The 22,912-nt window shown below is 43.3% G+C and overlaps 1 protein-coding gene across 5 annotated transcripts in view; it reads right to left on the reverse strand.

Annotated features, from left to right (window-relative positions):
* MALT1 (MALT1 paracaspase) overlaps positions 1-22,912 on the reverse strand; it is a 75,303-nt gene that overhangs the window by 51,432 nt on the left and 959 nt on the right. For 4 of the 5 annotated variants that reach the window (XM_074995729.1, XM_074995727.1, XM_074995728.1 and 1 more), the window contains exons 2-4: positions 21,055-21,221; positions 15,680-15,801; positions 11,556-11,706 (exon numbers count right to left, since the gene is read on the reverse strand). In XM_074995729.1, the coding sequence (XP_074851830.1) occupies positions 11,556-11,706; positions 15,680-15,801; positions 21,055-21,221 (440 nt within the window). Of the gene's footprint in view, positions 1-11,555; positions 11,707-15,679; positions 15,802-19,479; positions 19,578-21,054; positions 21,222-22,912 lie in introns of those variants that run through there. The other variant, XM_074995731.1, reaches the window with a different exon arrangement.

Consider the following 22,912-nt stretch of genomic DNA (forward strand, 5'->3'; position numbering starts at 1 on the left):
CATTACCAACATAAAATATTTTGATTACAGATAAACCAAAGCACAGGATTTTGTTTTTGCTTTTCAAAAATAAATACACCATGGCTCCTAATCCAGGACACAACTTGCTTGCTTACCTACATTCTTAGGGTTCAGACACAGTGAAATCCAGATTCAAACAGCTCTTGGTTTGTTTTTACAAGATCCCAAAACCTAGTTTATATAGTTTTGTATAACCAAAACCAAACCTCCCTGTTTCATCTTCAAAACTTATTTGACACAGTAGTTATACAATAGATTATAGCTTTGTGCTAGGATGCATCTAAGAGCGAAATTTTAAAAATAAATGATAAACAGTTTGGCTACCCATGAAATGCATTCGGCAGATTTCACAATTAGTGGTTTAAATATAAAGTAATGGAAGGAGAGTTTACTCGCCCTGTGCAGTAACTGGAGTTCTTTGAGATGTTGTCCCCATAGCTGCTCCACCTTTAGGAGAGTCAGCGCTGCTGAGGCCTTGGATCAAAGACTTGTGTACAGCAGTGACCAGCTGCCCAGGTGTGCAGGGCACAGGCACGAGACACCTGTGACACTTACTGTGCATGGGCAGACATTCTGTCACTCAAATTTTCTCTGATCCGGAAGCCAAAGCAGGAATCCAAAGCAGAGCGTGAGTGGTGGGGCACCTATAGGGACAATCTCAAAGAACTCCAGCTACTGCACAGGGTGAGTACCCTCTCCTCCTTCTTCAACGGTCCACGTGGGTGCTCCACGTTTAGTGTCACTGCTTTGAGGTAGGTCCTTCAGATGATGTTCGTTGGCTGAGAGTAAAACACGTCAGCCGAATTGAGTCTGTGAGTTTGCATGGCATAATGATGAGTGAATGTGTGAGCAGACACCCAGGTAGCTGCTCTGCAAATATAGTCAGTGGGCACACCTCAGAAGAAGGCTATAGAGGCAGCCACTGCACGTGTCTGATGGGCATGAATGCCCATCAGAGGCTCTTCGTTACACTTATACAGCCTGAGATCCATTTGGACAGCCTCTGTTTGGAGACAGGCATGCCAGGGGACCTTTTGGCCAAGCTGACTTCTGAAACAGCTGTGCTCTCTGCAGGTAGAAGTGTCTGCATGGCTCTGACCTTATTGTCCGTGTGCAGTTTAGGGAAGAAGATAGGTGAGTACACCGACTCGTTGCTGTGGAAAGAGGTAAGTACTTTCGGGAGGAATTTTTGGGTGGGTGCAGAGGACCACTTTGTCCTCGTGAAAGGTTGTATATATAGGGTGGCTTGGACATTAGTACAACAATCTCTCCCAAGCTTCATTTCAAGGTGATTGCCACAAGGAAAGTTACTTTCATGGACAAGTGCAACAAAGAGCATGTGGTATCAGTTCAATGGGTTCGCCAGTTAGGGCACTGATGACCAAATTGAGGTCCCATGCTGACATCATCTCTTTGATTGGCAGAAAGGTATTGTGCAGGCCCTTAAGGAACCGCTTGACAGGTAGGTGGGTGAAGACTGAGTGGTCTTCAATAGGCAGGTGCATAGGGTCACATGATTATGAGAGATACACCACCTTATGAAGCGTTGCCATTTTTGTAAGTGTCCTTTGTGGCAAGTCACCTACTGTTCACAATATTGTTTGAACCTGAGGTGGGCAGTACAGCTGTGAATCTGCCAATCCACGAGGAACGACGTGTGGCGGTGAAGACAGCAGATGGCTGGGTGGTGAATGGACATGTTCTGTTGGGTTAAAAGTGAGAAGATGGGAGAAAATAATAGGAGAGACATCTGGACAGCTTTAGAGATTTGGACGACCAGATCTGTCTGGGCCACATGGATGCTAGAAGTCCAACCAGGGCCTTGTTCCCTGTTATCTTGACCAGGACCCTCTCAATCAGAGAGATCGGTGGGAATGCATATACTGAAGGTGCATTCCATGTGATGTTGACTGTATCCCGCAGTGAACTGTGGCCTAATCCACAACAAGAGCAATAGTGGAGGCAGCATGTGTTGGCCTTTGCAGCAAACAGAGCCATGGTTGGGAAACCCTATATGCGGAAGACGTGGCAGAGGGTGGATACGTTGATTTCCCGGTTGTGAACAGGAGGAAAACTGTGGCTGAGGTCATCCACATGTATATTGTTACTGCCTAGTATGCAGGCCACCACCAGCGGGATTTGTCCAGGGATATACCACTCCCACAACTGCACTGATTCTCAGTAGAGTTGTCTCGAGTGTATTCCAACCCATTTGTTGATGCAATGCATTGTTGCTGTGTTGTATGTCATTATAAGAACTGTATTATTGGTGATTTGTGAGATAGTTAGAAAGGGTCTCTGGACAGAAACCCCTTTGCATAGGTTCTGTGGCTGCGCTCACCAGCTGCGGGAGTCTCTGGCTATGTCCACACTATGCGATACATTTTAATTTATTAATATTGATTTTGTAATGTTGGATTTTATAAACTCAAATTTGACTATCCTCACCTCCCCATGTGTTTCTCACAAAGTTGACTTATTGCTGTCACACTCAACTGCCAAACATCGACTGTTGCAGCAGGGCATTGTGGGAACCTATCCCACAGTTCCCTCATCCCTATAACACTCTGGGTATGTCTGCTGGTATTTGACATCTTCCCACATTGCACTGCCCTCATTCGCCTCCTGTGGTAAGCAAACGTCCATTTTTCCAGTCAGAAGGAAAGAAAAGTAGGGCACCAACGAAGATGGCAAAGTTAACAGAAATCTATTTCTTCTGTAACTGAGGGATTTTATAAAAATCAGCAAGTGTGTGTCTCCTCAACTGGCCGTCCACTGACTGTCCCCCTTCCCTTGATTGCATCTAATCCCTGAAAATAATATGGGGACAATGAAAAGCATGATGAAAGAGTAAAGATTTTGGAAAAAAAGTTGTTGAGAAGAGGGTTTTTGGGTTCCCAGTTCATTTATACAGCTTCTGTGCAGAGTCTGCATTCTCAACCGGCCTTTCACCTACTCCTCCCTACACAAAGGGGTGCAAAGTTAGAAGAAAGAGGATTGAAAAGGCTAGGAAAAAACACTGTCTTCCCTCTTCACAGAAATTGCCAACATGGGGGATGGCAGCAACCCCACAAAAATCTTGGCTGGCTAGGGACGGGGTTGGAATGTTGTGAGGGCAGGGGCCTGGATTTGATGACCTATCAAGGTCCCTTCCAGTTCTATGGCACAGGTATATCTCCATATAAAATTGCTACATTGTCTTTCTAAAATGTGATGGCAGTGAAATATCATACACTGAGCTCATAACAGAAATAAGAATCTCATCTGGCTCTCTACCCACTGTTCCCCATGTTTTTGCAGGGCCAAAACCATGAAGAAAGAGAATAGGAAAGGTTAGAAAAGAAGACTTTATAACTGAAATATCAAAGATTTTGCAAAAAGCAGCAGGTGTCTGCAATGAGCAGCAAGCCCCTGAAAATATTTTGGGGCAGGGGAAGGGGACACTGTGGTCTGTGGCTGCAGAGCCGGTTGAAATGTTCCCCCATCCCTGAAAATCTCAACCACTGGGGAAGACTCCCCTCCCCACCAAGTGGCAGCAAGCCCCCCAGGTTCTTGTTGGAGCATGGGATGGTTCATTGGGGGGCCAGTTAAAGTAGTCCCCCATGTGGCAGAAAGGCCCTGAAACTCCTAGCCACCGGGGGAGACTTCCCACCAGAGGCAGCAAGCCCATGAAATTCTTTCCTGCCCTTGGAGCCCTAACTGCACGCAAGCCAGTATATGGTACTGTCTGGCAGCATGGTCAGCACCAAATGGCAGACATGTCCATTTATTGTGTCAGGGCTTACCATGTGATATGGTTGAGCGCAGGAAAGACCCACACTGTGTGACACTTGCGGAGGAGTGAGGAGGTGCGCACATAAATGTAAACTTCTGAGAAGAAGTTTCTTGGCCTCTTTTGCAAGCACGATCCCCACAACAGCCATGTTGCCACATGGTGTAGCAGGGCAACAGCAGCACCAGGCAGCACAGAAGAAAAATACGAAGTGCAAAGACAGAACCACAAACTCCATGTAGGGGCTATTTATAATGGGTGGATGCACTCACAGTGCAAATAGCAAAGAAAGAAAGACATTTCTCAGGTTCTCATACAAACATGAGCCCATAGCCACAGGCTTCCTGGTCCCCATTTGAAATTCATGGTCTTCCGAATTCCTGTGCACCTGGAGAGCAGCAGCCAGAGTGGAGCACTGTGGGATAGTGTGGGTTATACAGGACACCGCTGGAGGCTAATAAACTTGATTTTAAGACCTGGCGCTTCCACACAGGCCTTTATTCGACCTTTTAAATACAAACTTGACGCTACACCCAGCAGGCACCAACGATATTATGATATGGATAGTAGCGTTCCCTGAACTGAGCTAATGGTATTTACAGTGAAGATAGTCACATGGTAATAACTGAACTAACTGCATTAAAATTGAATTTATCTTGTAATGTAGACATGGCCTCTGACTGTAGCTGTGACACTCAGTGTTCTCCTCAGTGGATGTACATGGGGCCTAAACCCTGCTCTGAACAAGGCCTGCATTGCTCTCATCAGGTGGCATGCATGGGGCACAACCTAGATTGCTGCTGCCATGTATCCAAGGAGACAGACATTATCTGCCAGTTATGCCAGGACTCACCTGTAGCATGGTGACAAGGTATTGGACCACCTTGTCTGTATAGAGGCAGTGAGGTTGCGGCTCTCTGGCAATCCAAAAGTGCCCCTACGAATTTTAGTGTGTGAGGTGGTGTCAGGGTGAACTTTGTCAGGTTTATGCGTAGACCCAGATCGAAGAATGGCATTCTTTTCACAGCTGTCATCTGTTAGTTCTGAGCTAAGCGGTAGCCACTTATTAGACAGTTATCTAGTGTAGGGAAAGATAGCTAATCGCTTTGTTCTTAGATATGTGGTGACCGCTGCCAGGACCTTTGAGAAAACCACAAGTGCTGTGCATAGCTTGAAGGGCAGTACCCTATATTGGAAGTGTCATTTCGCTGAGGAATTGTCTGCATAATGCATGGATGGCAACGTGAAAATAAGCATCGTGTAGGTTGAGTGGACAGCCAATTTCCTTTCTGTAGCTCAGGGCTGATAGTGGCTAAGGTTACCATCTTGAAACTTTGACAAAAGTATGCAGCATTTTAGGTTTCTGAAATCTCGTGCGGGCCTCCAACCTCCTGTTTTTTTCTGCCTCCTGCCCCTTCTGCCCCTACAAACCTTCTGTGTGAGGAAGCAGAGTGAAGAGAAGCCCCTTCCGCTGTACTCAGTGGGCACCTCTTCTATGGCTCCCAGCTGTAAAAGAAGTTGTGCATGTTGCATGAGAATGGACTCATGAGAGGGGTCCTTGATGTACAATCACTAAGATCCACTTGTCAGTAATGATGGCACACCATGCAGGGTAGAATGCTGTTAGCGATGAGCCAATGGTGGTATGTGGCTTGTCCAGCAGCACCCCCCCCCACAGCTGTGGGGGCTGTCTGACTGGCAAACAAATGTTCAGAATGACTGACAAGGCAGAGACTGTGTGACCACATTATCTGTTTTGTGTACACTATGCATCCACTGTTTGGATGCTCAGAGTACGTAAGATGACCTGTGAACCTTTGAAAGAGTGAAGCATCATGTTAGCATTTTCTGCAAAGGATCGAGACATTCTGGAGGGAAGGTCCTCGACAGTGGTTTGGACCTCTCTGGGAAAAAAACAGACGGTTGCAGGTAGGACACACACCACACTACCCCTGCAGACACTAGGTACCTAGCGGCAGTGTCTACTGCATCCAGAGCTGACTATAAAACTGTTCATAAAATGAGAGAGCCCCTCTTGTCAGGGCTTTGTATTGATTTTATTTTATTTGGAATTGTTTCAAATAAAGATGGGAAGTTGGTCAACCCCATGCTGTGTGTGGGAAATTGGTAAACTCCATGCTGTGTGTATTTTGCAAGCAATGCCCCATAACTGGCATTGCAAAATTCTAGGCTGGCCAATGAATACAACTTTTTCCCCGCATAGCATGCAGCCTTTTCCTGTCTTTATCTCCTGGGGTGGATCTAGCATTCTGCTGTCTACCCCCTCTACTATCAGCCAGTTAAAGGGTGGGTGGGAGAAGAAGAATTCAGCACACTTTAAGGCCACACAGTGCTCTTGATCCCACTTCTTCAACATGGGTGGACTGGAGGCTGGGGTGTTCCATAGATGCCTGGCTGGGTCCAGGAGGGCTTCATTAATGGTACTGCCACTCTGTTCTGACTGGACAAGTGTAAAATATTAGACAGCTTATGACATGTATCCCATGGGGTCGAAAGGGATATCTCAAGCCTGTCTGGGACCCTCCTGATGAGGTCTTGAAAAGTGTTGGGGTCATCAGCCTAGAGGGGTGGACAATGGTACTGTTGAGCCTGGGGAGGATGATGACGGAAAGAATTATGATGGGAGTGGAGAATTCAAGCATAAGCACCCTAGTCCTCGACCTCTGAAAATGCTGACCTTTCCAGTGCCTGAATACAGCTGAGATCTGTGTATCTGTAGAGGCTGAAGTAATAGCTGGGGAAGCAGCTGGTGACAAGAAGCTGCCCACAGATCCCAGTATACCCCGGCAGGGTAGCAGGAGTAGTGGCACCCACTGCTGTTACCCGTGTTACCATTGCACTGGCTTTGATGATGATTTTGTCCCAGTTCCTGAAGGAGATCTCTCATCAAGTGACTCAAATAATCTTGCAGAATCAGAGGCCTGAGTAGGCAAATGCGAAATCCTTGAGCTGTATAAAGAGTCTTCGCTAAACAGAGGGTCTGGTAGAGAGGTGGCAGAAAGCTCCCCTGCAGTGGTGTATTGCTGTATAAATGGCAGAGGGGCATCGCTATTGGGGCCCCTGTGCTGTTGGTGCCAGGACCACAGAAGCAGCTGTAGCCATGTTAAGCTCACAGCTGACAGCACTGGTCTCTGAGCAGACGCTGGCATGTACTTTGCCAATGTCAGCTTGCCAGCACTCACAGCTGGTGTGTGCTTTGCCACTTCTTTGTCCGAGTCAGAAGCTGCTGAACCTGAAGCCTCAGTGGGTGAATGTGAAAGGCTGGAGCCACATAAGGAGCCCTCACTAAGCAGGGGGGTGCCTGGTACTGAGGTGACAGAGCTCCTCTGTGGTGATACATTGCAGCATAAATGGTGGAAGGGCTTCAGCACTGGGACTCCCTGCACTGCTGGTATCAAGAAGACAGAAGTGGCTATAGCAGCATTAAGTGCTTTCTCATGCTTTGCCGATGCCAGCTTATCAGCGTTAGCAGCTGCTGGCAAGGGTGTAGTGTTTGCAGAAACCGGCTTTTGCTTTTTTTCTTTGCCAGCTTGCTCTGCAGTCCCAGGACAGTGGCCGTATTGAAGAGCCGCACCATCATGAGGGTGAGACCTCCCCTCCTGTCACCGTTTCAGTGAATCACTTGAGGTTGCCCCCTTAAACTGAAGGAGGGTGGGAGCGGGGTGCCTGGAGCTGGTCAATTTCACCGTCGGAAAGACAGACCCAGAGGCAGTGAGACCTCTTCATAGCTCCAAGGGATTTCCCTTTATCACTAAGGCCTGTCACCAAAGCCTTGTCAGAGATCTCAATGCCCTGTTGGCTGTGCCAGAGGCAGGAGTTGTTGCAGTCGCTTGGTGTGAGAGCATGTTCCATGTGCCAGATCTAGAGCTCTTGCCGCCTTGCTTTCCTGAGCCGTTTCGTCAGTTTCTACAGTATAAGCAGCTATCTGTATTGTAGTGCGGACACTGACACTGTATGCCAAAACAGTGGCCGTCAAAAACTAAAAAGGAGAGACCACAAGCCAAGCACGTTTTGAAACCTGGCAAGCTGGGCACAAGTAAAACTGATGAGAGCTGTGCTGTGAAGCAGAGCCACTGAAAGCGGCTAAAGCTGCTCGGGAAAAGCTGTCTCTGCAGCTTTCCCTTGTTGACTGTTTATTCCTTGTTTAAATAGTAGTTTTGCCTTTGATTTTTCTATTTTTTTCCTCTTCAAATGACTGTGGGAAGGACAGTTTAAGACTAAAGCCAGCAGCAATCAGAGAAGAACTGAGGGACCAGCTGCCCACGCATGCACAGTAAGTGTCACAGGTGTCTTGTGCCTGTGCTCTGAGCGCATGGGCAGCTGGGGGAGGGACACTGCAACACACAAGTCTTCGGCCTGTGGGCACAGTCGTGCTTATGCACCTAAAGGTGGAGTACCCCCAGGGACCCTCAACGAAGAGGTTACACTTTTGGACTATTTACTAACACTCTCCTTCACACTCTTCATGTAGGCATGCCATTCACGTTTCAGGGAGCTTTGTGTAAAAACAGCAGAAGTCAACCCAAAAGCTAGAATACAACAAGGTAATCACTTTACTACATGAGCAGAACTGCTAGATTATACTAGCATCAGGTTTTAATGAAAAGTAAATGTTATAAGTGTCTGATCTAAATGTGCACACTCAAGGCCCTCCATGTAGCACCTGTATACCCACAGTGGAATTAGAAAGGAAGCCCACTTCCTTTATGCCTGATACCAAATTCAAAGCGGCCCAAAACTCCTGCAGGACTCAGTACACAGCAGTAGCTACTAAGGATGGTGATTGTGAAGAGTTGCATTGCTCCCTCCATGACTTGCATTTAGGAACATGCACAATGAATTAAATTCCTATCACCAGCTTACTTTGATGCTGATGGGTGGAAGTGAAAATTTTAGGGTGGTAGAGTAAAACTGCATTATTGTCACCATATTTTTAGTATTTCTTCAACACAAATAGTCAGATTTGACAGTGACTCTATCAGCTACAATAACAGAATTAACGGGCTCTTTCAAAGTACTAGAAATGCCTTATGAACACCAGTAACTTCTTTGTTCTAACTCCTAGATAAAATTTCTTCCTGAACAGGACTGTGTCCACAAATGTATTAGAACAGAAAATGCTAAAGTAGAGAATATATGTCTACTGTACACATAGAAGCAACTTCACTGCATGAAATTGAAATACACATGATACATAGTAACATTAAAAAAACAGCAAGTGCAGACTTCCCAGAAGGAATATTTAACAAAGCCTTGTGTTCAGCTGTTATAGTCACTCATGTCAATGTGTTTAGATTAAAGGTCCAGAATAGTCAGACACACTTTGGCAGCAAACCTGTCAATCATTCGTGGATTAAGGGCTCAAAACAATGTGTATTGTATGCATTCACTCCTTTTGGTCTCTCTTTGTCCCATTCTACAATGTGGGAGCAACACAGCACGTACAGCAAAGTGTATTTCAGGGATCCTATAATACAGATCCTCAAGCCAGATGTAACAACCACTCCTGGGGCACCTTAGGCTGTGTCTAGATTGCTGAGAACTGTTGGCAGAAGATACACAAATTGTGCACCTCTTGCTGACAGTTCAGTTGGGAGAGACTTTCCTGGCCAAACGTCAGGAAAACTGTGCTTCGTGGAACGAGGAAGACAGGGATGTCAGCTGAACACTCCTGATGCAGCAGACTTCTACTGAGAGACCTCCAATCTCCCGACAGAAGCCTGCAATCCAGATGAAGCCTCAGAGACTAACAAATGTATTAGGTCATAAATTTTCATGGGCAAAATTTACTTCCAAAGAACAAAGAAAAAAAAAAAAAGTAAACAATCAAAATCCAGGGCTCACATAGCAAAAGGTGGGGGGGAGGAAGGAAGAAGGGGTGGGGAAAAAGAAAGGTTACCCATCACTAATATAATCAGTTAATGAAGCAATATTTGAGTATTGTGAGTATTTGATATTTTCAGGAATGGAAAATATTCTACTTAAGTTGCTTCATTGACTGGTCCTAGAGTGACAGGTAACCCTTTTCTAATACAAATTCCTGTTATCAATGGAAACTGTGTACAAATCAATGTTTACAGAAATTACTGAGTCCAGTCTCATTCTCTCTCTCTCTCATCTGGTCTATAATAATCTCTCTCTCGCTAGCCTTTTAATCATCAAAATTTGTGCCACTTAAACACATTTTTAGTTCCTCTGTGCAGTATTTCTAAATGACCCTGGCCCAGTCCACTATGGGAGCCAATATTACAAACTGGATAATTAAGGCAGTTAAAAAGAGTTGCACTTTTGGTGAGGAGGGAGAAGTCAGTTGTTCAGGGAATACCAAATTGAGTAATTCCTTAATTTCAGATATTAAAAATGTCTTTGTTTTGGCATCAGTCCTTGATCAAACTCTCACTAATGTTGCAGTGTTCCCTACACACTTCTCTTGCCTCGAGTAACATTATAAGCAGAACACTACTGTAGTTCAAAAAGCCCATTGCAAAGCATCAACTATAAGCTGCATGATTAAGTAAAATAAATGCTTTTTACAGACTGAAGACCATTTACTTTTTTTTTTTTAAACTTGGCACATTCCACCTCATATCAGTAGGTCAAGCAAGGCAGTTAAACAATAAAAATGTTGAGAAGTCCTGTGGCACCTTTCAGACTAACAGAGTTTTGGAGCATAAGAAACTAGTTGTTCATCTTCATTTGAAATGCTCATTTGAAAAATTCTGCAGATTAGTCTACAAAAACCATACTGCCTCTGAAACTGGTAACAATAAATAGCAACAGCACAATAAGACCTAAGAAGTGGACTGCAAATAGAAGACATACTATGCACTCTACCTTTGTTATCCACTATATGGATACCAATAAGAAGATTTTAATCTTTGCATCTTAGTTTCATCCTTCCCATTTATTCCTTTCTTCAACATGCTCATTTTCCACATTAACATTATATACTTTATACATGATTTTCTTATTACAGGTACACTTGGACTACATTTGTTACTTAACTGAATATTATCACTATTATCAACTGTTTAGCTGTAAACTTACAAGAATTCTATTCACATAGAAAACACTCTATTTTACCCGCTATAAAAACAGACACATGGGATGCAAAAACACTTTTCTAAATTAAGTCACTTTTTTTGTCTTTTACTTACCACCCTACACTTATGTAGTGGTTTATAATCTTAAAATGCTGTGTATAAGGGATAGTTCACAAATTAATCTCTCTCTCTAAATTTCTCTGATACTCTGGAAAAAGAGTGTAGAGACTGTGCAGAGACTAACTTGGTACAGCACATATATACTGATGTGACACCACGGCTACACTGAAGGCTTGCAGGTATATTGGAAGGGATGGCATGAAGACTACACCATTATTCTCCCATTCCTGCATATGGGGGTGGAGAGTGGGGAGACTGGGGGTGGCAGGAGGACAATAATACACAGCAAACTCTGCAGAGCCTGTTTCCCACTCACACACACCATAATACATATGGGTAGCCAGCATAAGGTAGTAATGCATAAAAAACCCCCTTCACTAACTTGTGTAACTATGAATTCTGGTCTGCAATCTGGGCTTTAGCTAATTAAGTCATTACAGTGAGTCAAAGACACTCTCACAGCAGAATGAGTTTATCAAATGCACATTTACTTTGTGCCTGCTGAATGATGAGCTAGTTCATCTTCCCCACTCTCAGATCCATGCAGAGGGATTCTAAAAAACCCATTTGTTACTTACCATAAGACACTCCCTGGAGATCATAAACATCCAATTGTGCCCATCGACTGAATACAAAAGAAGAACCACTGTTCACTCGACAGATGTAAGTCCCAGAATCGCTTACTTTTACTGGATTAAAAATCAACTCTGGGGATTTCCCATGTAGAACCTGTGTTACATAGGAGCCACAAAAAATAAAACTTAGACTGACTGTTCCTGCTTTGGCATAAAACAATAAATATTTGTTTTTAGCAATGACAATACTGACTGATATTTTTAAAAAGGCTATTTCAAACTGTCACAACAGACAAGTCTTATCCTCAGCCTTTAATGTTTTGAAGACAAATTTTGACTCATGGAGGCCGTGTCTACATGTGCCCCAAACTTCGAAATGGCCACGCAAATGGCCATTTCGAAGTTTACTAATGAAGCGCGGAAATGCATATTCAGCGCTTCATTAGCATGCGGGCGGCAGCGGCGCTTCGAAATTGATGCTCCTTGCCACCGCGCGGCGCGTCCAGACGGGGCTCCTTTTCGAAAGGACGCCGCCTACTTCGAAGTCCCCTTATTTGGGAATAAGAATGCGGGCGGCAGCAGCGCTTCGAAATTGACGCTCCTTGCCGCCGTGCGGCGCATCCAGACGGGGCTCCTTTTCGAAAGGACGCCGCCTACTTCGAAGTCCCCTTATTCCCAAATTCGAAAAGGAGCCCCGTCTGGACGCGCCGCACAGCGGCAAGGAGCGTCAATTTCAAAGCGCCGCTGCCGCCCGCATGCTAATGAAGCGCTGAATATGCATTTCCGCGCTTCATTAGTAAACTTCGAAATGGCCATTTGCGTGGCCATTTCGAAGTTTGGGGCACATGTAGACGTAGCCGGACAGACTGATGTTGCCACTATTAAATAAACAGGGGCATTAGAAATTTTCTTAGAGTGCATGTTTTTTCAGGATCTTCAATTCTGAATCTTTTCTTTCCCACTAATAGCTGGATATGGTTCAGCATGCATTATTCCAGTCTGCATTCAAGTTATATCACTATTCTCAAAAGGAGATATAGCCAACTCTGAAATAGAAAATATTAGAACTCTTGTGTGGAGGTGGGAGGTGCAGGAAGAGACTAGAAAATACACTTGTTTTTACCAAAGAAGAATAAAAAATATATAGTTAAATATGGCATTAATTATACACTTTTCAGTGACACAGAGATGAGAGGTGAATAGTACAGGGATTCTGGTGGGGGGAGCAATGGTTATCTGTCAATGTCCTGGCCCCTCCCCAACCCTGTCCACCTATGCTCCTCTCCTCCTGCCTGCCTCTTCCTACAGAAGCACCACACTGCTTCCAGTGGATGCAAGGGCAGTCTCCCCTCTCTCTTGGAGGAGCACACTCTGAGAACAGCATAAGCAAGGAAGGCTGTGCTGCTCCAGGGGAGAGGCAGGACTGCCCCTGAAGCCAGTAGAAGTGGCACAGCGCTGGCAGTGAGTGCAATGTGGGGAGGGCCAATGCTGAAGGATGCATGTAACCCCCTGTGCACCTGTCAACTCTGACAGAGACAATTTCTATCTGGGTCAAACTCATTTAACAGCTTTTTTAAGTCATAAAAGTGATCTAACATTACATGTTTAAAAAAATCATTTGATATCATTGCTAATATAAGGGTTTATCAATAAGCGTTACTATTACAGGAATATATGACTAGATGAAAGGAGGGTGTTGGAGAAAAGTTGTGCTGTTCTTTAACTGGGGAGTGCTATTCAGGCTATAGCGGGGTGAGCAAGCTCTTTACATTGGGCCCCACTTTTTTGCCCTGCAATAGGGTGTAGCCACGCCAACCTGTGGGAGGACCACAGGAAGGGATGTGGGGGAGCGGGAGCATGCTCAGGAAGGGGGTGAGATGTTCAAGAAGGGGCTGGGATGCTGATGGGTTCCAGGGGTGCTCCAAAGGGGGAAGCAATGCTCAAGGGGAAGACCCCAGGAGGGTATGTAGGGAACTCAAGGGGTGCCCCAAAGGGGGAGTGTTGCTTGGGTGGGGATGTCTCAAAGGGAGGACTCCAGGGGCTCAGCTGCGCCCCCGTCGCCTCCATCTCATAGGCACTGCCCTTGCTGCACTGCTTTCCACACAACTTGGCACTGCTGTAGAGCAGGCAGGTGGTGACCCCAGGCTGCGCCGTGTTGATGGGTGGTGGTAGGTACCAGGCTGGCAGTAGCCCTGCACACCCACAGGCAGTACTCAGTCCACAACACCATCTCAGGGAACTCCCGTGGGCCAGCATGATATGGGCTGAAGGGACCAATTCAGCCACCTGGTTTGGCCCCGCTGCTTGACTCAAGGCCTCTGAACATGTTGATTGGCCCAGCAGCAGGGGGTGTATTCCCTTGGCGATGGCAGCAGCAGAAGCTACACAGGAGAAAGCAGAGGACTGGGGAGGCAGTGGCTGCTGCTGCAAGGGGAGCTGATTGAGCAGCATCCCCCTTATAAAATATCACGGTCCCCCACTTTGCACACTCCTGGGCTATGGGAATACAGGGCAGATGCAGAAATTCAACCCTGACCGTTTTTGGAAACACATGATACTAGGAGGAAACACAGCACACTCTCATGACAACAAGGCTCCTGGGGATCCAAGCCACTTGACCGTTTTAGCCAGAGGTTAGTCATAGTAGGTGTGGACAGAGGCAGGGCGAAGAGTGCACCAGGGAGAGCAGAGCTCTTCTGGTGGGAGCTGATACCATCTCCCGTGGGCCTGCAGTGGGCCTGAGGCTGGAGGAACACTGATCTATTACCTCACTGCAGGCTCAGACTCTGAGGAGCTCTGCTTTTTGACCCTGCCAGTTACTGAAAGGGACACTACCCTTGCTTACTTCTACTGCGCACACCTCTGGGAATATTGACTCAAACTCACTTCAATCGTTATTGTTTTTCATATTTGTGACATAATGAAAGATTCAAAAAAAGAATATTGGTGTTCAAAAGGAGTTGTTATAGAAAGATTCTGAGAATAAGATGGACGCAGAAGGTCACCAATGCGGAATTATATAGGAAGATACAGCCGAAAGAGAATCTGCTGCAGAAGGTTACAAAAGAGAAGCTACAACTATTTGGACATATTTGCAGAATGAACGACAAATGAAAAAATCAAGACATAATGGATGGTACTAATAGGAGAGGCAGACCCCACAGAGAATGGATAGATGATGTAGTAGATTGGTGCGGAGCTAGTCTACAAAAACTAAGCCACTCCGCACTGGATAGGGAAAGGTGGAAGGAACTAGTGAGAGAGGCATCAGACACCAACGGGTGCTGAGCCCATGGTTATTGATGATGATGACAATATTTATGACATGCTCACTTTAGGCCTTCAGCCTTTTCCTTCTAAGTGACCAGTTCCAACATATTCTATTACTACAGTAACTGGAAGTTGTTACCTTCCAATGGAAGTTCAATGATCTGGTAAATGACCTAGTGGTCACAGTCCAATGCTCAATGGAAAGATGTCCTCCCACATCATCAGTTGGTAGCATTCTTGCAGAGTCACACAATCTATGGATCAAGCTGGATCTGTAGACTGAACTGTTCCCTAGATGCTGTTTCAGGTTATGTCTTCACTTCGGAGAGGACTGACACTGCCAGGGGTCAGTCTTCTGAAGTTCAATTTAGCACACCTGGTAGGGGCACGCTAAATCAAACTCACTGCATCCCCTCCTCTCATTAGCACTGGTATTACTGCCTCTCATGAGGAGTAATGGAAATTGATCAGAGCGTTTGTGCCCATCAGCTTCCTGCAGTGCAGACAGAAGCTCATATTAAGGTACATCAACTCCAGATACTTAATTAACATAGAGGGAGTTGCATTTGTTACTTTGACCTTTCCCTTTAGTATAGGCCCGACCACAGACCCACTGAAGCACATGCCATCTAAAGGATGATGTTGGAAAACGTTAATGTAACTCGTGTTGTATTGCTTGTGTGACTAAAGTACTGAGGCATGAAAATCTGGAAACTTTCAATATAAATGTTCTTTACAATAATTTTAAACCAGTTGAGGGAAGATTGACACCAGTATTTTATAAGGATTTATATTCTGGAGACTGACTTTTACCCAACGCCTCCAAGTCCCTGAGATTTCCTACGTTTAGTTATTACCTCTTTTGTCTGTTTGAACCACTGATAATGCAGAAATGGATGTCCTACTGCCAAACAACATAGCTTGACCATTTGTCCAGATAGTACTGCCTTAGGGTCTGGCTGTACAACAATCTTTATACCTTAAAGAAAAAAAGGTAGAAGTTAAGACATCTCAGCAAGAATGAACTTTCTTCCATTTTCTTTTGGAAGTTAAATATTGTTCTATGATTAGAACTGCATGCTGTATTTAAAAGCAACTTCATAACTATCTGAACTGCTTGTTTTAGATACAGTGATTAAGATTAGTTTTAAATTGTACTCTGGTGATTACGTAAGGTTTTTTAATATTAAAAAACCTTGTTACCTTATTTAACTCTTTCATTGATGCTATTTGAACAAAACTTGAGGTTGAGGGTTTGTTGCCAGAGAAAAGAATTTAGCATTTTCTAGCTTAGGCAAATAGCACAAAGAAATAGCCATGTTAGTCTGTACCTTCACAAAACAAACAAGCAGTCTTGTAGCACTTTAAAGACTAACAAAATAATTTATAAGGTGATGAGCTTTCACGGAACAGACCCACTTCTCCACATCTAGAAATTCTAGCTTATGCAAGTAGTTTCAAAATATGCGTTAAATAAAAAGGATTTCATACGTTACACATATACCCACTTTAAGGTCCCAATACACTGCCACACAGGAGTGTAGAGGACTCAGTATGAATGAGAGTTCGGCCCATTAAATGCTTGTTCTGTTTTTGATATATTACTGTCTGATATCTCATTTTTATTACCAATACTTGAATTTATCCAACAAAAAGTATTTTAGTTAAAACAGGGGCATATCTAAATAGAATTTTTCATAAAGACCTTCCATGCCCCCCTCAAAAAATGTTTTTTTTTCCATCCTTGGCAGAAATTTTAAATATACATATATTCATTCATCCATTTGTCTTCTGATGGACACTTGTATTTAGGGCCTTTCCCCTCTATTTTATTGATCAGACTAGTCATATGGTGGGAATATTTCCAAGATGAGGAAAGGAGACATGAAGCAATGCAGTGCTTAGGGCACTAGCCTAAGATTTGGGAGGCAAGCATTCATTATCCTGCCCTACCACAGACTTAATTTAATTGTGAGCAAGTCACTGAGAGCTTGTCTGCATAGGGAAATTGACCAGAAGAGTTACTATGGAATAAACTATGCTGAAATAGCATCCCCACCTGGATACTCCTATTCCAATATGAAAGTCCACTGGTAAGTTATTGTGGCAAAACTATACTGCTTTAAATTCACACTAAGTTATCCTAAAATAACCTCCCCCCATAGACAAGCCTTCAGTCTGTGCCTCGGTTTCCCATCTGTAAAAATGAAGATAATAGCACTTTCCTACATACAGAAGTTACAAAACATTCAAATAAATCTGTGTAATCAATCTTGCTTGGATCATCTTATCACACTCCAGGTACTTATAAATATATTGATCAAAAGTTCATGGCCAATCCAAATTTCTAACAGTAAAAGCCTGGATAATTATCAGTTTTTTTCCTTTTAAACACAACAAAATAACCCTAAACAGGCAAATTCTACCATTTTTAAAACAGTTTTTTTCCATATTCATTCTTAACATAAGTTTTGCCATTATCACACCCTTAGGCCAGGGTCACTAAACCAGCAGATCTAGCCAAATAATCCTAAATTAAACAAGATGAGGTTTCTTTTTGGTGTAGTGCACTGTTCTCACTTTAGTTTAGAATACGCTACATATTCTCACAGGGAGACCTATCAGCAGAGCTGTGAGTGGGTCTTAGAAAGTAAGTCATACTAATTAGGGTGTCCTGCTGAGTCACACAGAGATGTATTCACTCTGGTTTCACATACTTTTTCTGACTCAGCTCCAACACCACCATTGATAAGTGGTTTACAGCTATGAGATGCAATAGGGAACAGGTTGATAAAGGAGTCACTGTCCTTTCCAGACGCTGAAGCTTGTCTTCACTGCAAAGTTAACTCGGGCGTTATCCCATTTTGATTTGCATACACACCCAACATCCTCGTTTTAAGGCCTGGTCTACACTACAAAGTCTTCCAGCACATATGGGCTATAACTATTTGAATGGGGGGCAGAGGAGGGGGAGAGCAGGGGACAACAAACCACACACTTCAGCCAGCTACACCTGCAAAACGCCAGTGTAAACAACTTTGCTGCAGTGTTCCCTCTAAATTTTTCCATCCAAGGGTGGAATAAATTGTTATGTACACCAAGGTATGTGTGGATGTTTTCCCCATCAATAGAAAACACATACTGCCCACTGTGGGTGGTTGTGAGCACTCTGCTAATCAGCAGCATGTCACCTGAATCTCCCCTGAGGGCGACTGCCTAAACACTTAGCTTACAGAGAACACTGCTATGCTGATAAAACAGTGATTCTGAAAGCACAGCTAACGTCATTAGGGGTGAAGGTGCAGTGACATCAGCAGTAGTAGTCCTTCCAATTTATGCTACATCCTCAGTAGAAGAGACAAGAGACCTGTGCCAGAAGAGCTATGTTGGCATAGCCACAGCAGCAAGGGATTTATAGTGTGGACCTTTAGTTCTCAACCTTTCCAGACTACTGTACTCCTTTCAGGAGTCTGCTTTGTCTTACACACTCCAAGTTTAATCTCAGTCAATAACCACTTGATTACAAAAAAATCAAACAAAAATTAAAAAAGGCGTCACAGCACACTATTACTAAAAAATTGCTAACTTTCTTATTTTGTCTGTATGAAATTTTAGTTTGCACTGACTTTGCTGGAGCCTTTGATGTCACCTGTTGTAAACCTAGGCAACATGTCTAAATGAGTTGACATGTCCCCTGAAAGAGCTTTGTGTACCCTGGCTGAGAACCACTGCTGAAGACAGTGACCCAAAAGTTGTGGTGCATTTACCTTTAGTTGACTGGCCCAAGAAAACACAGAGATGAAAGTTCAAGATAGCTGCTCATGTGACCAGTCTAAAAAACTGATATAAGCTAAAGGGACTTGATTGCCATTAGTCTTCCAGTGACATCCTACAATTCCCACTGAAGGTCCAGAAAGGACAGAAAAAATTTCTCCACATACTGCAGAACAATTCATAGTGGAGCTCAAATTACTGAAGAGCTGAGATTCATTGTATATGTCTCCAAAAGTCTTGTGCCACCGACAAGTTAGTGTAGTGTGAACGTGAACACAACAGCTCAAGTGTTAATATGCATAGTAACCCCTCTCACACAAGCTAGCTTAAATCAAGAGCTGTAATTCTAGCATACATAACTGGAGTTCTCTCTTTAAAGAAGATACACCCAGAGATCAATGCAGGGCAGGCTTAAATGACATGACGACATGCCTGCAAAAGACTAATGATGACAAGTTCATTAAAATAAACTGTACTAAGGTTTTATGTGATAACTGTTCCTGTTCATCAGCTTCCTTGATCATTTATCAAGTTATCCAGATGTGACATCTTTTGGGACAGGATAAGGCAACTTTTCATTATTGCTTATTAGTCCCAATACTAGGAATAGCCTCCATCTTGCCCACTACAAAAAAAAGACCTCATTCATTACCATAGGAAGTCCCTAACGGACATGGTATACTTTCAAACTGAGTGCCACCCAAATTCATCTTTGGCAGAGCATTTAAAATGGTGTGGTTGTATATTTAGTTCATGTCCATCATAGGCAATCTTGTCATGGCACCTAAGCTTTTGACACCTGCAATCCCACCAGCACAGCAGCAGTCCTTGGCACATGCACTTTGGAATTTGTTGATCTTCCATTCTAACAACATGTTCCTACCAGGAAAATCGCTGAAACCAAACCAATGTTGATAGATGTGGTTGATAGCTTTGGATTGGAACAGCCTCATTTCTGATCTTGTCCTGACATTCAATATAAAGGACTAAACAAGACATAAATCAAAAACATCACCCATATTTCATTGCTATAAAAAAGAGTTGGTATAACTTTGGTTCTACAGACTCACAGCTTCACAGCAAAGCTGACATCACAAAGTCTCAACAGAGGCCACTGAAGGGCACGAAAGTAGCAGCTGCCACTGTACGAACATCTAGATCTTTTAAGAAGGGATGGGGAACTTTTTTTAGTTTGGTGGCACAGGAGCAAAAATCCTCCACAAAACCCCACACAAACCCTCACTCCCCTCACATTCCAGCACCATGGGCATGGGGGTAGAAAAGGGAGACTGAGGTTCAGGGTTTCCCCCAGACCAGAACGGCTTCATGAATTTGTCACCTGCACGCTGAACTCTGTTCTAATTTTGGGATGTCGTCATCGAGAATTTGTGTACCTGCCTCCAATGTATTAAAGAATTTTGAGAGTGTTTTAGTGTCCAGCATTTTTTGTGGTTCATCTAATTCTTCCTCCTCCTTTTTTGATAACCCTTCTGCATCCAGCTGAATTAATTCTTCATTAGTCAATTCTTCACAGTGTGACAATAACAGGTCTTGAACATCATCTGTGTCCATCGCATTGAATCCCGCTTGAGCTGCCAGTTGCATGACAGAATCTGAATGTCTTTCACTTCAACCTCAAAACCACGGAAATTGTGAACATATTTCAGCAATAGCTTTTTCCAAACGCCATTCAGGATACTTTGAGTAATTTTATTTCACACAGGTGTGATATTTTCTATAGTCATCTTGACGTTGTAGTTCTTCCACAATGGCTTAACTGTTGGTTTGTCTTCTCCATCTGATCTACCGCATCACCAGATGGAAATAGTAAGCTTTAAATATACCAATGATGCTTTGATCCACTGGCTGATGGATGGAAGTGGTATTTGTGGGCAAAAGAACACTCAAATGTTATCAACATAGTCTTCAAGATTGATAGGGTGAATGGGAGCATTATCGAGGATCAGCAGACATTTATTATCCAAATTATTTTCAGCACAATATTTAGAGTTAGGTAAATCCAAATGTTAAGTGTGGACCAGTGACATTTCTGTTGCTAGATTAGACAGAAAAGAATTTACCCTTCCAAACTTCTGTGTGATCCTGGCTGTAGGATTTACACTGTTAAAAGCCCCTTACTTTTAAATAATCAATTAAGCAATTTACCTTCCCTCCCAAACATAAATTTGTCTTCACAAAAGATTCTTATGTCCATCTGTTCCAAACACTTTATCTAGTCTCAATCCTTTAAAAAAAATAAAAAGAACATAATAATATACCACACTTCAATACTTCTGTACGATTAGGAAAGACATCATGAACATTTATTCAGTGTCCAAATTGGAAGTATAATATCACTAGCTTTTAACTACAGATTTTTCTACCAACTACAGGACCCTTCTTCTGGTAAATTTTCTGCGTAATACATACAGGTGGTAAATTAAAAATGAAAATTAACCTGGAGGACTGAGATACTGAAGGGCTTCTGGTTGATCGAGGGTCTGTAAAAATTGCACCAGTTCCACTACAGTGCAACTCTTTTTGCCCATTAGTCTCAGGAGACTCAAACTGGGGCTTCCTTCTGGCTCCAGGACTTGGAGAGAACATTGTTCCAACTCCAGAGAACTGAAAAAATTAAAATAAAACAAATGTTAAAGGGCATTTGCAGGTATGCCACATGGCCAATTTAAAATGGAAAAAGAGAAATCTGATCTTTATGCATTATTCATACTTAATTTTGCCAAAATATGATTGCCTTGTTAGGAAATATCAATAATCATTTTACTTATAGGAATCTGGACTTCATTGCTGCAAATACAAGGTCTTCCTAATGCACACTTCTGACTCTCATTAAGCAGTGGATTTACACATATGAATCTAGTAGCGATTATGCCACTAACGTGAAGTATATTCCCTGTTTTATATTATATTGTTTCCTATAAGCATTTGAAGTACTGCAATCCAGTTGAAAAGGATTTCAAAACACATGACAACTGTATATAAATCATAGACCACTACTTAAAATGCCTGAAATAAAGATGAACTACATGCCACACAACAGAGTATTTGCGTGTATGGCAATACTAGCCAATACGCTGGGCAGATACCTACCCTGCTAAGTAGGACTTTCACAGTCTCCTCTGAAAAAACAAATACAGTACACAATGAGACACCAATGGCACTGCTTTAGTTTAAGAAAAATTAGATGTTAGACTGTGGGAATGTGGGCAAGACCCACCAGGCAAATTGAGCTCCACATGTGGGTCAGGAAGGAATTTTATTTCCCGTCGAAGTGGCTGAGCGTCTGGGAGGCGGTGGAGCATTCACCTTCCTCTATGGCATAGTAGCACAAATGGTGAATTCTCTATAACTTGACATCTTTAAACCATAATTTGAGGACTTCAGTAACTCAGCCAGAGGTTTTCAGAGGTGCGGGAGGGGGTTCAAAAGTAGGTGAGGTTCTATGACCTACAACAAACAGGAGGTCAGACAAGATGATCAGAATGGTTCCTTCTGATCTTAAAGTCTATGAATCTACATGTCATTGCCAATCTCTAATTCCAAATGTAGAGATCCATCAGTCTTAAGCCTTCAGAGTCACTTCTTAACATAGAATATTACAAGCTTTTCCAGACGTTCTCAAAACGTAAAGAACTAGGAGCAGACTCAAGTTATGGAAATATTATATTAGGCAATGTCACCATGAGAAAGGTCTATTTTAAAAGTATTTATCTAGAACATACTTGCTACACATTCTGATGAAGTGAGTCTGTGCTCACGAAAGCTCATGCTCAAAACTTTTCTGTTAGTCTATAAGGTGCCACAGGACCATTCGTTGCTGTTACAGATCCAAACTAACACAGCTACCCCTCCGATACTTGCTACATATTAATTGACAAGGTTGTGAGTGGAAAGGGTATTTATTTTCTAGGGTGAAAAAGTGATGCTAATGCAACCCAAGATCCAATAAACTTTCGCAATATATGAGCGTAAAGACAACCCGGCAGGAAGAATACAAAACAGACCAATTTGTGCCAGCGTATTTTCTCTCTTGCAACAATTCTCATGTTTGTCTTCCTGTTTACTCTAGGGTTACTTATTCTGCACAGTAATTACATTATTAAACTTCTTCACCAAACTGCAGAGGGTGATAGCCAAAAGACTAATTCTTCTATCTTACAAAGTAAGAACAGCGAGCATTTTAGCCACAAGAACAAAACCAATAAGACAGTGCAGCCCATCACAACAGATACATAATGTTGCATACACATCTGTTGTTCACAAAGGCCACCTGCCTCAAGTGGCTCATGTCTTTC

The sequence above is a fragment of the Carettochelys insculpta genome, chromosome 5 (assembly GCF_033958435.1).
Source record: "Carettochelys insculpta isolate YL-2023 chromosome 5, ASM3395843v1, whole genome shotgun sequence".
NCBI lineage: Eukaryota > Metazoa > Chordata > Testudines > Carettochelyidae > Carettochelys > Carettochelys insculpta.